Source organism: Miniopterus schreibersii, assembly GCF_964146895.1.
Source record: "Miniopterus schreibersii genome assembly, chromosome: 8".
In the NCBI taxonomy this organism is placed as follows: domain Eukaryota; kingdom Metazoa; phylum Chordata; class Mammalia; order Chiroptera; family Miniopteridae; genus Miniopterus; species Miniopterus schreibersii.
In genome coordinates, this window is record NC_138109.1 from 10,825,053 (window position 1) to 10,841,542 (window position 16,490).

General features: G+C 52.7%; 1 protein-coding gene across 15 annotated transcripts in view; it reads left to right on the forward strand.

Moving 5' to 3' along the window:
- Positions 1 to 15,792, forward strand: part of PLA2G2C (phospholipase A2 group IIC) — a 32,114-nt gene extending 16,322 nt beyond the window's left edge. For 5 of the 15 annotated variants that reach the window (XM_081144473.1, XM_081144480.1, XM_081144471.1 and 2 more), the window contains 4 exons: positions 5,198 to 5,313; positions 6,122 to 6,266; positions 8,011 to 8,114; positions 14,394 to 15,790. In XM_081144473.1, the coding sequence (XP_081000599.1) occupies positions 5,274 to 5,313; positions 6,122 to 6,266; positions 8,011 to 8,114; positions 14,394 to 14,563 (459 nt within the window). In that variant the 5' untranslated portion in view covers positions 5,198 to 5,273 and the 3' untranslated portion in view covers positions 14,564 to 15,790. Of the gene's footprint in view, positions 1 to 627; positions 2,583 to 3,077; positions 3,256 to 3,341; positions 3,484 to 5,197; positions 5,314 to 6,121; positions 6,267 to 8,010; positions 8,115 to 14,393 lie in introns of those variants that run through there. The other 10 variants (XM_081144482.1, XM_081144474.1, XM_081144478.1 and 7 more) reach the window with 8 other exon arrangements.
- Positions 15,793 to 16,490: the final 698 nt, after the last annotated feature.

Sequence of the window (16,490 nt, forward strand, 5' to 3'; positions counted from 1 at the left end):
TCCTACACTTCCAGCAACACCAGTCACTTCTGCATTTGTCTTTCAACATCCTGGAGACTCCAGTCTATTGTTCTCCCTGCTGTCCGCCCACCCATCGACCTGGTCCATCGCCTCAGTCATTTTCCTGCAAGAATCCTCCAGGCCCTGTCTGCTGTCTCTCCATTCCTCCCACTTGATGAACCCCGCAGTTGGTCCGCTGACCCCCCCGGATACTGGAGAAATGTTGACCTGCCACCTTTCGTTGACGGGAACCTTTCGTGTGTTGTCCAGGCTCAGCTGAAGCCTCAGCCCTGCACAGAAATCCTTCCACGTCTCAGTTCTGTCTCCTTTCTGCTCAATGGCTCTTTCAGACATTGGTGTCTCTCCTGAAAACTCACACCCCTCCCCTTCCCCTTCTCACTCAGAAGCTGAACTTCTCTCTTCAGAGAGAAAATAGATGCCATCCTATGGAATCGTTCTCAGCTTTCCACCGTCGGACCTACGACCTTGTCTACTTTTTTCTCCCTGCTTTCCTCTCTCCCTCCTGTTTTAATGCAGGGGGCCCAGCCTCTGATTCTGTCCAAGACTGACTGCTCCTCCATGACTTCCCTGAAGCCTGTTCTCTGTCACGGGGCCACATGTATACACACCCTCACCATAGTCCAGGTCTTTGCTCCTGCTCTTCCCTCTGCCTAGAAGATTCTTCCCCAATCTCCCCAGCACCCCCTCCCCTTCCTCTGCCTAATGCTCACTTACCCTTCAGAACTCAATTTAGTGGGTGAAGTCTCTCTTCCACGATGAAGTTAAGATAGTTTCAGAAAGAGTCCTAACTGGACTGTCGTCTGCCAGGCACTGTTCTAGACTTGGAGTATGCAGGCGAATAATTTAGTGACTGTAGTATTAGAAGATAATGTTAGTAGCTATTCAAGAACCATATCAGAGGAAAGAATTAGGATTCATTACCCAGCATTGTGGCAAAATATTTGCTGTCTTGTCTATCCCAGACACATGGAACAGAATTACAACGCAAGCATGACTCCAATTCTCCTCAAGATGTTCACATTTGGTTGAGAAGACACATCACACACCCAGAGAGTTACAAATCAGATTATTTTCAATACAGTTGGAGCCAAGTGTGGAAGAGCAGGCACAGGCTGGACATGATTATGTGCTAAGCCATTGGCACTGACAGAAACGTCTTTGAGGCTGCAAAGGAGGTGATCATGCCAGCGGTGGTGGTTCTGCCCATTTCATAAAGGAAGCGCCTCATCTGTGGGAACTGCTGGGCAGGCCTCCTGCTAGGGTCACTTCCTCACCCACCCTGGACACACAAGGAGGCATTTGAGGCCCCAAGAAGGCGCAGGAGGTAGTGGTTTTGGGAGCTGATGGGTTTGCAGCTCTGCGCTGGTGGCTTATTTCCTATAAATGATTATGTCAGAAATATCTAAGCAATGCTCTTCAGCCCTTCAACGCCCACTCAAAAAAGATTAAAGTGCATTCTTCATCAGCTATTTTAATATCACCTAAGAATTATACAATCTTTTGGAAAATCAAATTGGCTTCTCAGCCCGTGTGTGTGCGCGCGCCCACGCAGGCAGGCAGTGAAATGGTGCTTGTGCCCGGGGTCTGTTTAATATTTAGCAGCGTGTGCCTTTTGCTCGCTGGTGTCATGTAATGCACAATGTGAAATGAGAGGGAGGCTGGAGGGAGGAAAGGCAGCTGGCCAGTCAGTTGCTGTGCCCACCTGATCTTTAAATGGAGAGCCGCCTCTGCTGCCTGTGACTCCCACCTTTCTTTAAAGAAGGCGTCTGCAGAGGACAGACCCTCTAGTGCACACATGCAAAGTGGGTTCTTGTAACGTGGCCAGAGGTCACCGCTATGCCAGCTCATGTGTAGACTCCCTCTCCTTCCCAGCCATGGTTCCCTCTCCTCCCCAGCTCTCTCCCTGAGCTCCAACCAACTGGATACCCAAATGGGCCCCCAGGTTTTTCATCTCTACGGGCTTTGCTCATGCCTACCCCGCCCTGCTCCCTTCCTTAAAATTAATCCACGTTCACTGATCCTTCAAAGCCCATCTTAAAAGTCACCTCTTTCATGAAGGCTTTTCCGGAACCCCCCTTCTCTCCTCAAACTTCAGGTGCTTTTTCTCGCCCCTCTTGGTCCAGTAGGGCACACCCAACCAAGATGGTACCGTGCACCTCCCTACGTCAGCTCTTCTAACTTTCATGCCCCTCCTTCACAGAGGAGGCATTAGGAAATAACTGAGCCTTGGGGCCTCCCACTGCTGAGTGGCAGAGCAGTTTCAAAACTGGCTGCGTCCAGTCTGGCTGCCTCCAAAGCCCACCCTATACCCTAGAGCCCCGCCTCCACCAGGCATTCCCGCAAGGCATTTTATCTATATCCACCGATGGCATCATCATAGGTTTTGCAGGCGTGGCCTCTCGGGTCAAGTTTAAATCTTGGCTGCACCTCTTGCTAGCTGAGAACCTTGGGTAACTGATTTAGTGTCTCTGGACCTCACTCTCCACGTCTGTAGAATGGATCGCGGTGAGAGCGAAAGGAGAAAGTGCGCGTGAGGGCCTTAGCACAGCGCCCGGCACGTGGTAAGTGCTTGGTCAGGGTTAATGCTTATTGTCCGAGCCCTTTCGTCTTACAGTGCACGTCTCCTTCAGTAGGTTGTGAGCCTGTGTCCGAGTCCCCTACTTTGCCCACACAGTGCCTGCTTCATGGCAGGTGCTCAGCAAATGAGAATTAAATTAATGATGATGGAGATGCCGACTCCATGGCTGGGCTTTCCACTGAGAGATCCAGCAAGCTGCCAATTGGTACCCCTCACCCCAAGGATATGTGGTTTGAAATCTAAATGACCTCCCCAGGGTGGGGCTGAAGGCAGGAGCGTATATGCGTTTCACCTTTGCAATCTCTGGCACAGTGGAACCTTTTCTTGGCAACGCCAAGTTCATAACTGCTCCAGGAACAATACAGTTGATGTGGCTGGAGCCAGTGGCCCCAGACGCTCAATGGCCCCAGGTACACAGGCTCGGTCAGTTGTCCTTTTAATTATTTCTCACTCTCCTTTGCCTTCCTGCTATGGGCAGCCACTCGGCCTTCATTCCCGTTCAGCTTCTGGGTCCGAGCAAAGAGAGGCTGGTGTTGCATTGCTAGAGCTGTGTCTGAAATCAGAGCGCTGAGGCGGCTGCTCGGATGCTCGGGTCATTGGTTTTGTCTTCTCAGCTGTGTTTGGATAGGTACAGGCCTTCGCTCAACAACCCACAGGTAAGCAGGAGAACTGCCGCGGGGCTAGGGGTGCACCTTTGGGGTCAGGCACGCCTGGGTTAAGTTCTGGCTCTATTGGTTTGCAGGGCAAAGTGCCTAACCTCTGCCCATCTCCATTCCCTCATCAGTAAACTTGACTGGATTGTCCATGACCCCTTAGGAGTATTCCAAGAGGATTCAAGGAGATAATCCGTGGACTGCGCTTGGTCCCATGCTGGTCCTCAGTAGGTTGTGGTTTTGTTTTTATTTCTGTAGCTTGAAGCACGATTGTACTCTGATCATCCATCCATTCATTCCCCAAATATTTATTTACTGCCCATCTCTCCCAGCTGCCTAGTTTCCTTATCTGCGAAATGAGGATAAGAGTACTTATCTAGCTGGGGGATGTCCCATCCCCGAAGAGGGGACCTACCAAAGCTTGGGCTGAGCATTCCGGAAACAATGGAGACCCAAACGTAGAATTTCTCCCGCATTGGGCCCTTGGTCTACACTTGGTCTGTATTTACCCACTTGATCTCTCCAGCCAGCTCAGCAGCCTTCCTTGGGCCAGAATCTGATCTCCCTAGAAAAGCACAGAGTTGGTGCTTACTAAGAGTCTGCGCCGTTTCATTACCGGTAATGCACCCAGGTCCCTTTTCTTCTCTCTCCGAAGTGCCATCACCTGCTCATTTGAAAGACTCGAGTCCCTTCCTCATGGACTAAACCATCATACAATTATTTTTTAAGACTCAAAAGAGAAAAAGGAAGCCAGCGTGTAGAGCTGGAATCTGCTTTGGAAACACCCTGCAGTCTTTGGGATGAGCTTGGTCAGGGCCCCCCAACCCTGCAGCATCCACCAGGATTTTGCTGGAGAGAACAAAATTAGCAAAGACTCCTGGTTCCCTCTCCCAGGGCTCCGCAGCAGGACTCTCATTTAGAAGTTTTCCTGGCAAACCTTGCCACGGAGACTAAGTCGAGCTCTGCACCTGCCTGGTCCTCTTGGCTCAATCAAGCCATTGTTCATAGTCCAAGTCCTGACATAGCAGATTCTGCCTGGTTTATGATGGGCACATAGAGACCACTTCTCCTTAAAGAGAGCTGTCGGCTGATCAGGGGGCTCCACATGACGAGGTGGGGCACTGAGCCCACATTCTCTCTGCTGTCCTGTGGGACGTGGACCGACTATGGCGCCATCACCATGGCCATAGTAATGGGGAGGGCGTGTCTGCCCGGCACAGCACTTTATAGTGCAAAGCACTTTTCCTGCATTGCTTCCGTTGGTCCCCATGTCTGTGCCGTTGGGAGCAAGGGAGTTGTGGGAGCAAGGACATTGTTCAAACTCTCTGGGCCTCAGTTTCTCCATCTATAAAATGATGATGGGACCTCTGAAGTTTTTCTGAGGATTAGAGAATGGAATACCCATGAAGCTTTCAAAGGAAACAGCACCCTGCATGTCCTTCATAAATGCTGGAAATGATTGGTGGGCATTTTTAGTCTCACCTTAAGGAAAGGAAACCCAGGAGCTAAGGTTATGGATAAGATACCTGGGCATCAAGGAAGGAAATCGGGGGGGGGGGGGCAGATAGCTACTGTGCAAATGGGGCTCAACCTTCCTGAGCTGGATCTCCATCACAGACCACATATATGCCTTTAGACTTGGGAAAAGAAGAAATACTGACTCCTCAAAAGAAAAACACACACACAAAACAAACAAGATGAAGGGTTAGTGTTGCCAAAGAAATAAATAAAAAACAACAACCCCAAACTTGCACTTTTTAAAAGCCTTCTTATCTTTCTATTTAGGTCTAAATACGAGAAAGAATATCATATTTAGAGATAATTAGGTTGGAAAAAGCTCTTTTTGCTCTGGGCTCTCCACAGAGAGCCTCCCAAGGTCTGACTGCACTTGGGGTTTTGCACCCACGTGGACTCACCTCCTTTTGGCCATTTCCTCCCCTAACAGGCGTTCAACTGGCCAACCCCTGGCGACCAGAGGAAGCTGTGATCGTGGCACCTTGGACCCCCTGGTCTCCTCGGGAATGAAGGTCATCGGGGTTCTCGTGGTCTTCACCTCCTGCTGTAAGTACCGAGCAGCTGGGAGAGTCCCAAGGCCCTGTCCTCCGGTCTGTGTATCTGTGTCCTTGGGGTGGTCCCTCCTGAGGTGGCATCGGGTAAAGGGAAATCAGGTAAGTTCACTTAAAAGAGAATCAGGAGGGGAACAGGCTCCCACCAAAATCCTTCTGCTTCAGTTTCTTCTGCAAAATGGGTTGATCCCAGTGCTGGGATCTCCCAAAACTTCTGGGAAATCAAAAGTTGCAACCATTTTCTAAGAAAGGAGGCATTTGGCTTTGTTTTACCACACAGCCCTTTCAGGAGTCTGTCCTTCGGACGCTAGTTGCCTTTGTTTAAAGTCATTTGGATTCCAGAACAGAACTGCAGACATACATCTGGCTAATTTAGGAATCATTATTTCCCGTCAGAAGGGCTTTCTTATGGTGACTTCTGCAGTAATTGGTAATTATTTGTCATCTCTACCAGGGATCAGACTGTGTAGCTCTGCAACGTGAAAGAACGTATAGGAAACAGCATTAGTTCTGCTGGGAAACTCTTCGACCCCTTGATTAGTTGAGTGGAGATTTGTCTAAATCCATCTTTTTACCTGTTTCTGCTATGGAGCAGTAACTTTTAGGTCCCTAAGTCAAAATGTAAAACTGGGGTTTTCATCTTATCTTAGTGGTGGAATTTACAGTTTTCAAGATCATGGTGTGGGGGGACCCATACGCACGCAGGCTCCTGGCACCCTGAATGCCGGGCCCCGCAGTTAGGGAACCCAAAGCCTCGCAGCTCTCGCTGCATTGTCTCTCCTCCCCGATTTTCTCGTTGGCAGTGATAGCCCCCGCCCACAGCAGCTTCTGGCAGTTTCAAAGGATGGTCAAGCACATCACAGGGCGGAGTGCCTTCTTCTCATACTATGGATATGGCTGCTACTGTGGGCTCGGGGGCAAGGGGACCCCTGTGGATGACACTGACAGGTGAGTAGAGGAGCTTCAAGGCCTGTCATTTAATTTGCATTGAAATCCATATTTGAAGAGAGGGCTCGTATCAGGACTCTTGCATTGCAAGTAACAGAAACCAATTTAGGTGAGCGTGAGAAGAAAAACTGGATGGGGATTGGAGGGAGGTCTCAAGGAATCGAAAATCAGGGCTGACTTTGGGAGCATGTGGCCCATGCAGCTGCACAGGACCAGCATTCCTAAGGACCTGCACCATCTGGAAATTCTTACGTTTCCATTTGGCACCAGGCCTTGCAAATTATGGAGTCGGTCCTGCCCAGAGCTCTAGGAACATTTTCAATGCTCACGGCAAACGTGGTCTCCTCCCAGCTCCCCAGTTTTTAGGATGATAGGAGCAGCCAGACTGACCCACTGCCTCCCAGTCCTAATTCCCTACACCAGGAGAAAGAATCCGAGTGGCCCAGTTTGGAAAAGTCACCCATCTGGGGGAGGTCATGTGGCACAAACTCCATGGGGGTGAGGGAATGTGACTCCTAGAAAAAGCTCTGCAGGTTGGTGTACACTGCGAGGACCTGGACAGTGGGAAGCAGGAGGGCGTGCGAGCCACTTCATTGGAAGGAATAGGAAAATAAAGGTTCCTTGCCACTTACACCTAGCCAGGATAAATATGTCTCCATGGTGGGGCCTGAAGTGTCACTCCTAGAGCTTGATTCCTGTGGGTGGGGCTCATGAGACCTGGAACGTTCCAGCTGGAGGGGCGCTGACACTGATGAAATGCCCATCATGCGCCCAGCACTGAGACTGGTGAGCTTCCCGAGGGACATAATTAAACCTCCCAGCTAGTGGCCGCCTCAGGGTTACCATCCGCGTTTTACAGGCAACAACAGTGAGGACCCGTGAAACCCAAGTGGCGAAGCCCAAAGACATGCAGTAACCAGGTAGCAAAGGCAGGATTTGAACAAGAATTTGCCTGTTTTAAAGTCTGGGCCCTTCGATGCTCTGTGCCTCCCCTTGTCCAAGTTCAAAGGCAGATGAGAAAGTTAACGCTTTTAGCCAAAGATGACGGATGGCAGAGTGCCTGCTTGTGGACCCGGATGGGACGAGGGGAAGATAAGCGTCGGCCCAGGGCACCAGCCAGAGCCTTTTCCTTTCCGTGTCTCAGATCCAGTCCCAGGTTTGTGCGCTCCTGCCCCTTACGGGGTTGAAGAAATGAGCCGAGGCCGTGCCCAGCTTGTTCCTCCCTCGGATGTTCTCCCTTCCTGGCCCCACCTCTGCCCCCCCCCCCCCCCCGTCACTCTGCGCACCATGAGAGCAAGAACTAAAGCATTACGTGCTTTTGCTGACAGCTGTCTCCTCAGAGACTGTCACAGCGCTTGGCATATAGCAGGTGCTCAGGAAAAAGTCATTTCGTGAACAAGTGAGTGCGCAGACCTCACGCTGAGTCCCGAGTGCGTCATTTTCCAGCTGCGCACCTTTGAGAAATTTACAGCCGAACCTCATTTCCTCCCCCATAAATGCGGACGGTGATCGCACTTCATGGGGTAACTGTGAGGAGCTAATGAGATAGGTACAGGACAGGGCTCACTAAATGTGAGCAGTTATTTATATTATTTTTAATATTATCATTAATTGACCTCCCTACATTCAGCTCCTTCTCTTCCCAGGGAGGAGGCAGGTGAGTCCTCTGCACCAAGGGCCTGCAGCTGACTCCCCCGGGCCCACCCATGGTAAAGCCCCTCTCTCCCTCTGGTCTGGCCCCCAGGTGCTGCCTGGCCCACGACTGCTGCTACGAGAAGCTGAAGCAGCTGGGCTGCCAGCCCTTGCTAAGCAGCTACCAGTTCCGCATCTTCAATGGCACCGTGGTCTGTGAGTAGCCTCTGTGGGGAAATGTCTTTGAACCTGAGCCTTCCCTTAATGTCTGCCTCCTTGTGGACCCAAAGAACATTTAGGGAGTGAGATTTTTCCAAGTGCTTGTTGATGGTGAGCAGTAATTCTGGGAACCAGAGCTTCCTGGGAGTCCTTGCTTTGTCCCTCCTGGTTGCTCCTGCCCACAGCTGCGCCCAGGACCCTCTGGGAGCACGGAGCCGGCGTATGTAGTATGTGCTCAATAAATAGTTGTTGATTTGAGATTATGTTGGATTTTGCAGCTTCGCTTGGCAACTGTTGCTGCTGAGAACTTTCTCCTTATGGCTGTCATGTGCTAACGAAGCAGCTCAGCTGTCTTTCAGTTGAACAAATATTTGGTAAGGGTGATGGCATGCCAAGCATTGTGATAGGAGCCGTGGGGGACACCAAAGTAAATAGAAGGGGACGGGGCAAGGAACTCACATGTCATCGAGGCCATTCAAGGAGATGGGCAAAGGACAAGGGCGGGCAAGTACAGAGTATCCAGCACGTGGGGAGTGGCCCCGATTTCCTGGGGGATGTCCTGTGGCTACTGGGATGTGGACGTGTGTAGGGCAAGTTCAGTCTGAAGGGCAGCACCCTTGAGAGCCCTGGGCCGTGGCCTCCTGTGAATGCGGCTCGTCCCAGCGCAGCTGTGGTTGACGTCCGCTGAGAGTGTGCGACTCCCCTCCTCCTTGGCCTCGGCAGTAGCAGGAACCCCCGTCCTCCCCACGCACGGTTATTCACAGCTGTGAGTGTGTCTTGAAGCCACAGCCCAGGACCCCAGGAGTGGAGGAGGCAGAGGAGAGTGACCTGGAACAGAGGCCGGAGCCCCAGGTGGTGGCAGGCAGAAATGTCCTCTGCTTGACACATGCTGGGTGGTGGCAGGAGGTGCAGGCAGAGGCTGGGAGCTGGACAGTCCCTGCTGAGTGACAGTGGCCCATTGCTCCTGAAACCTGATCAGGGCTCCCGGGGCCCAGAGCCTGCTCAGGGAATTAGCATGCAGGGACACTTCCTGGTCTCCACCAGGACATCAGCATCCCCTTCCTCAGCTGACCCGGCCAGTGAGCACCAGGCCGACACCTGCCGTCCTCACCCCACCTTGCCAAGACCCTGAATCCTAGAACAGGCCCAGACCTGGCTGATCTGGTTTTTAATTCTGGGGCTGCTGCTGATAGCTGCTGAGACCTCAAGGGAGACTCAGGCACATTCATTCACTTGCGCAGTAATGACCGAGCGCCCATTAAGTGTCCATCCAGCGCCAGCACTGTGCCAGGGGCAGGGGCACTGAACAAAGCAGCCTCGGGCCCTGCTCTCTTGGTGTTCTCTAGAGCAGAAGGTGCCCTTAAAGACCATCCTGACCAACCCTTCATTGTAGCAGCAGGGAGACTGAGGCCCAGAGAGGGGAAAGGCTTGATCCACGTAACAGGTGAAATTAAAACACATGTGTCTTGAGCCTTCCAGTGCTCTGGAACATGCTATCTGGCCTGAGTTGTCTGAGCCTCAGTCTCTTCACTGTAAAATAGGTAATAACAACAGCTGCAGGTTACGAGCATCTGTGACAGCACCTGGAACCCCTATGACAAACCTTTGGGGTGGGTATTACTCTCCCCATTATCGAGGAGGCCCCTGAGGCTCAGAGAGGCCAAGTGAGATGGCCAGGGTCACAGAGCCAGGGAAAGAAAAGTTGGGCTTTGGACCCAGGTCCTCTGACCCCAGAGCTGGTTCTCCTGCCCCCCCCCCCCCGGCAGGGGACTGTCGGGAGGGCAGTGGGTGCTCTTGATTGGAGGCCTCACACAAATGCATCTCATGGTCTGCAGCACACTCATCAGGAGGCTCAGCCCGGGCCCAGGGGACAAAGAAAGGCAGATGGAGTTTGCTCCTCGGCAGTGCCCCAGATCTTTCTGTTCTAGTTCTGTGTAACCCGCTAAGAGGCCCAGAGAGAGCCATGTTTTGGAGTTGGCCAGAGCTGGGTCCAAATCCCAGCTTCACCCCTTCTAGCTGGATAATTGTGAAACCACCTGGGCCTCAGGCTCCTCATCTGTAAAATGGAGCTAATAATACGCACTTCATGAGGTGGCTGTAAGGAGCAACTAAAGTAATCCAACTAAAGGCTCTGGCCCATGGCAGGTTTTAGAGGTTGAGAAATCTTTTTTCATCTAGGTTTTCTTTCCCCCTTTACCTTGTGGGAAAGCACTGGGATTTTCTTTATTACTGTTGAGAGATTTCTTTGAAGCATCTCCTTGAGCTAAAGTCATGAACCCTTATAGAATAAAAGCTCTCCCCCCCCCCCGCCCCCGCCCATCCCCAGTTACACTGCAGTTGAAAGAGCTGCCCTACAAGGGTTAATCGCCTCCCCAGCCTCCAGTTCTGAAATCCTGCACCCAGGCCCAGGCCCAGGTTGCCTAGCAACCAGTGGCTGCTCTGGGATGCGGTGGGTGAGCGAGGGAGACATCCCTAAATGTCAGGAGGAGATCAGTGCAGAGATAGGCCTGTAACCTGAGCCCTGGGGCCTGGCGAGGAAGGCTGCCCTCCTGCAACCAGGGAGGTTGTTATCTGTCCTGTGGGTGGGTTTACATAAGGACTTGGCATTTGCAAGGGACTTTGGGATCAGCCAGTGGTGACAGCCTCCTCCACCCACACATGCATGCATATGCTGTGCGGGGAGAACCTGGCAGGGGGAGGCAGACACCAGTTGCAGCCAACGGGACTGCTCCCTCTGCCAGAGCGAGAAAGGTGAGCTTGGTGACCACTGGAATTTGTTGTTTGCCAAGATCTTCCTCCCTCACTGCTGAGCTCATTCCTCACCACATCACCATTTCTCTCTCCCAGCATTTGCCTCCACCTGAACCGATCTTGCTTACTTTTGCATCAACTTTCCCCGTAATAGAATGTGAGTCCCAGGAGAGCAGGGAACGAGCGTGTCTTGGGGGGGGGGGGTACTCATTCTCAGAGCCCTCAGAGCCCACAGAGCCCGAGGATGCCCCCGGAGCTGTGCCGTGTGGGGTCTGCTCGCTCAGACCTGTACCCCCAGGTCCTAGCCAAAGGCCAGGCCCGTGCTACGAACTCGATCCCTGTTTGTTTGATGAGTGAATGAATGAAAAACTCATTAAATAACCAATGCAGGTGCTTATCTCCATTTAAAAGCCAAGGAACAGGCTGGGAGAGAAGCACCTGAGATCCTAGCGCATGCGGGCAGCAGGTCTGGACCGGGAGCCTGGCTTTCTGGTCCCTGGGATGGGCCCCTCTCGCTGCCCCACAGGGAGTGGCAGCCGGGCCAGTGAGGCAGCAGCAGGCGGTGGCGGCCTGTTCACTGGCGCTCAGGGCTCAAGATCTGAAACCACAGGCAAGCTGCCTGCCTGGAAGGAGCCTGCGTCTAAGGAGGAGACAGACCATAAAATATTCAGAAGCAAAGGTACATTTGGGTAGGGACAAGTGCTATGAAGTATCTAAAACAAGGTGGCGAGGTAAAGAATGGTGAAGGGACGGGGAGGGAAGGATGGCTACTTTAGATGGCTCAGGAAGACCTCTCTAAGGAGGTGGCGTTTGGCCAGTGTGGTGGGAGCAGAGGAGACAGGAGGGGAGGGGAGGTTGGACGCTGGACAGGGACAAGTCCGCCAGGGCTGTGGGGACAGGGTAAGGAGCTCACCCTCCCCTTCAGTTGTGGGGGAAGCTGTTGCATCGTTAGAAGCCTGGAGTGACCTGCACCGATTTTGCTTTAGGAAGATCACTGTGGCCACCACAAAGTTGGGGAGCATGGGAAGAAAAAGGGGGGGCCATGAGTGGGCTGTTTCAGTAGCTGGGGAGAGTCAGCACAGCTGGGACGGGTGTGATGAGGTGGAGATGGAGAGACGGGTCAGGTGCTGGGTGTGTTTGGGAGGTAACTGAATAGGACCTGCTGATGGGTTAGATGTGGGGTGGGGAGGAAAGGGGCTGAACCCGAGGCTCTCGGCCTGCGCAGCCATGGAGAAGGGCACGAGAGAAAGGAAGAGGGAGTTTGGAGAATTGAGGTGGAAGTGAGGAGAGCTGGAAAGGGAGAGGGGAAAGGGACAGGAGGGGGCCTAGGCAGGGTGAGAAAGTTTTCCAGAGACAGCACCTGGGTGAGGGACAGCGCCTGGTGCCAGGCCCTGCAGGGAGTGAAGTTGAATGGGGCGGCCCGGTGCCCAAGCAGCCCTCCTCCCAAGAGGACCAGCCATAGACCGAGTGGGTCCTGCACAACGTGGTGGCTGCCCAGGGGCGGAAGCAAAGCGCAGCTGAGGTGCCAGACCTGGGTGTGGATGGGGGTGGGGGCTCTCGAGGGAGCCCCCGGGAGTGCTCGGGCTTGTTGGCTCTCCAAGGCTTTTCACAGATGGGGCAGGGGTGTGAGGGCAAAGGTGACCCAGGCAGCAGGAACAGCGGGAATGGCAGGAACTGGGAACCAGAGGTGGGAACGTCCTGCGCAGGGTCCATCAGGAGGGTGGATGGAGGGGCGGAGCTGAGGCGAGGGCGGGTGTCCACGTGTCCTGGGAGCGCAGGTCTCCAGGGAGATGCGGGAGGACAGCTCCTGCAGGAACTGCGGGCCTCGGAGAGGCAGCAAGGCAAACAGGCTGTGGCCAGCGCTGGGTCCCGCTTAAGAGGAATCTTCTTTGTCCTACATGTGAAGCTGAGGGCACAGCATCGTGATAACAGGCATTTGTACAGCACCCTCTGTGTGCCGGGCACACCCAACCGCTCCGTCCGTCAACAACAACAATGAAAATCCTCACACCCTACCAAGTAGACACTGTCATTTTTTGGACACTATTATTATTATCACCATTTCATAAATAAGGATGCTGAAGCTAACTTGTCCAAGCTCAACAAACCAGGAAGTCTGACTGCCTCCTTTTCTCGCCCTCAAGAGAGTGGAGCTGAGGGGAGTTACCTAGAAAGAGAAAGCTGTGCCTTAGCCACCCCCCCCCCCCCCAGAGCACTACAGCTCTGACTACTAAATAAAACATCCCCATCTAGTGGTGATTCGGCAAAAGGGCAGACACTTGATCCCAAAGGCCCATGGAGGCTTCGTTCATTTATTCAACGACTGTTGGTTGAGCACCTACTATGTGCTGGCATTTATTCTGCATGCTGGGAATGGATAGACAGACAGAGTCCCAGCCTCACAGAGCTCACACTCTGATGAGGACTGACAGACACAAGCAAGTAAATAAATAAGAGAAGTACCAGTTATGAAAGTGCAGTGAATGAAATAAACAGGACTGGAAGGGAGAGTGGCTGGAGAGAGCTTCGGGCCGGGTGGTCATGGAGAGCATCTCTGACGAAGGCATGTTTGACCAAGACTTAAAGAGTGGGATGGATCCGGCCACTCGAAGATCCTGGAGAGAACTGTTTTAGACAAAGAGGACAGCGAGTGCAAAGGCCCTGGGACAAGACTCTGCCAAAGGGATCGGTGTGCCTGGAGAAGGGTGTAGGTGGCAGAGTGAGGGACTATGAGGGTGGAGAGGTTGGTGAGGGCTGGATCATGGTAAGCCTGCTTTGGAGACTTGGGATGTCTTCCTGCCATAGTGGGAACCCGCAGCAGGGATTTAAGCGGGAGAGTGAACCTAACCCAGGTTCCATTTGAAGAAGGTTTCTGTTTATTTCCTTCCATCAGGGGGAAAGAGCTGATGACAGGGATTGGGGTGGTGGCTGAGAAGATGGAGAGAAGAGAGCAGAGCATGGCATATCCTAAACACAGAGAAATCAATGGAACCTGCTGGTGGCCTGGATGTGAAAAGTCAAAGGAGGGGAGGGATCAAGCTTGGCTGCCAGTTTTCTGGCTCAAGTGGGAGGTGGTGCCATTTGCTGTGGGTGAAGGACAGGCTTGGTGGGCGGAGGGAGCACTTCCATCATGAATTCCCTTTTGGGGGTCTTGGGTTGTTGATGTCTGAGACACCACGTGAAATGTGAAGCAAGCTGTTGGAAATATGAGATGAATTCTGAGGAAATGGTTCCCATTACCTGGGCCCACATGCTACCCAGGTGCACTAACCCAGGGCACCCCCTCCATGCAACCTGCACTCCCCCACTTCTCCTGTTTTCTTCTAGGCTACTCCTTACAGTCAGTACTTGCGATGTGGCCAGGTGTGACAAGGCCTTAGGGACGAAGGAAAAGGAGTCCAAGTTTCTTTCCTTTTCTCTTTTCAAACCCTGACTCCTTATGGCGAGTTCTCTGTTTTCCCAAACCTTGGAACCAAGCCCTGGGGGTGAGATGAGAGCTGCCAGTGACCCTCTGTCTCTCTGCAGGTGAATGTGCCCTTGGTCCCAGTGTAGGCTGCCTCTGTGGGCTGAGGGCCTGCGAGTGTGACAAGCGATCTTCATACTGCTTCAAAGAGAACCTGCCCACCTACGAGAAAAACTTCAAGCAGTTCTTCCTGAGCCGGCCCCGGTGTGGCAGGCGTAAAGTCCAGTGCTAGGGGGCCACAGGATCCCCTTGTCCGTCAGCATCTGCTCTGGGATCACTTCTGGGAAGCCCTTTCCCAACAGGCCCCAGTTCATGTGGCTCACCCTCCAGCATTTGGCCCAGGTACTCCTTTGTCACTCAGCGTCAGAGGGGCTGGAGACCAAAGACAAAATCCTGGCATTCTATCGAGGGAGACAGATCATACGTTTATACATAAATCAATGACATGTTCTCATAGCAGTGAGTGCTGGGAAACAATAAAACAAGGTGACGGCATAGAGAGATGTCCCAACCCCCATCCCAGGAAATTTTCAGGAGAGAAGAGGCCCCAGGATCTTCCCTAAACTCTGCCTCCACCCCCACCCCAAATCAGGATGCAGGGTGGACTTGTGAATGGGCCCACAGTCCAGATCTAGCTGTGAGCTAGACATCCTGCAGAACCAGGCCTTGGCACCCCCCCACGGACCCGAGAGGCACACTCGGAGTTTGTTTCTCATGTGCTTAAGTTCTGCCTCCTGAAAACCCTCAGGTGGGAGAAAATTGAGGCCATCGTCACCTCCCAGAAGACAGAGCATGAGATCATCAGCACCTACTGCTGGATGTCGTGGCCAGAAAGATGTCAAAGAAATGGAGCAAGAGGGCATCCAAAATTTCCATCCAAACTTGGAAGCTCCTGGTTGCATCAGACGTAAATTCTACAAAATATTAAAGTGATCTAACCTGGGTGGACCCTGATCTTTATAATGCCCGACTGGTATGGTGGATTGCAAAAACAGCCACAGTTTTTCTTACCTCTCTGTATCCTCGCCTCTCACGATGTGACACTGGGCTTTTCCCATCAAGGTGTAGAATATTCCCCCCACTCCTTGAATCTGAACTCTGAATGGGCCTTGTGACTTGCGTTGGTCAATAGGATGTAGTGGGAGTGATGGTCTACCAGTTCCCCAGCCTAGGCTTTAGGCTTTGTCTCTCTGAGGACACCTGTCTCCACCATGAGAAAAAGCCTGGGCCAGCCTGCTGGGGGCGGGAGCCCACCTGGACCAGAGTCAGTCAGCCCAGTTGTCTCAGCTGAGACCTCAGATGTGTGAGAATGCTCTGCGAACATTAGCAAAGCCGACTCATTGCGGACCACAGACGCATGAGAGAACCTAGCCAAGACCAAAACAACCGCCCTGCTGAGCCCAGGCTAAAATGCCAACTGGCAGAACTGTGAGCTAAATAAAGGCTGCTGTTTTAAGTCGCTTGGTTTTGGTGTGGTTTGTTCTGCAGCACAGCTTACTGCATAATTTGTCTTCATTCATTGAGACTCCTGGGTTCGCAGCACTGTGCTGTACCTGGAGGCCATAGAAACACTGTGGGCATGGCCCCTGCCCCTTACCTTGTAGGTGGGGAGGGAAAAGGCCATGCTCATGTAATAATGGAGAACAGAGAGGGATGTGATCACTCAGTCACCCAACCAACATTTATTGAGCTCCTGCTGGTGTCGCTCACAGTGCTGGGCAGGAGACATTCAAAGATTTAAAGAAAACAAACAAAATTGTGTCTGAATATCCTGGGGAGAACATTAGGAGCCATAGCAGCTGTTAGAAGTTCAAATTCGGACACTTAAAATCTGGTGTGAAGACAGAAAGGAAAGGTGGTCTGCAGAGGGTCTGGGGATCAGGGCTCCTTGGCTCTGCCCGACTCAGCTCCCATGGTCACCGTCATGTGGTAAATTGGTCTTTTTTTCCCACTTCCCTTCCCGCATGTGCCGTAGTGATTACAACTGCAGAAGGGAAGCTTGAGATCTGTGGGCATCAGAGAGGGTCTTCAAGGTCTGTGAGCAGAGTGGTTGCAGAAAGGCAGGTCTGGAACCAGGGGGCCCAGCCCCAGCCGGGCATCTCCCTTCTTGGGAGTTCCTGACCACAGCAGAGTCCCGCTCAGGACTGGAGGTGTCTGGC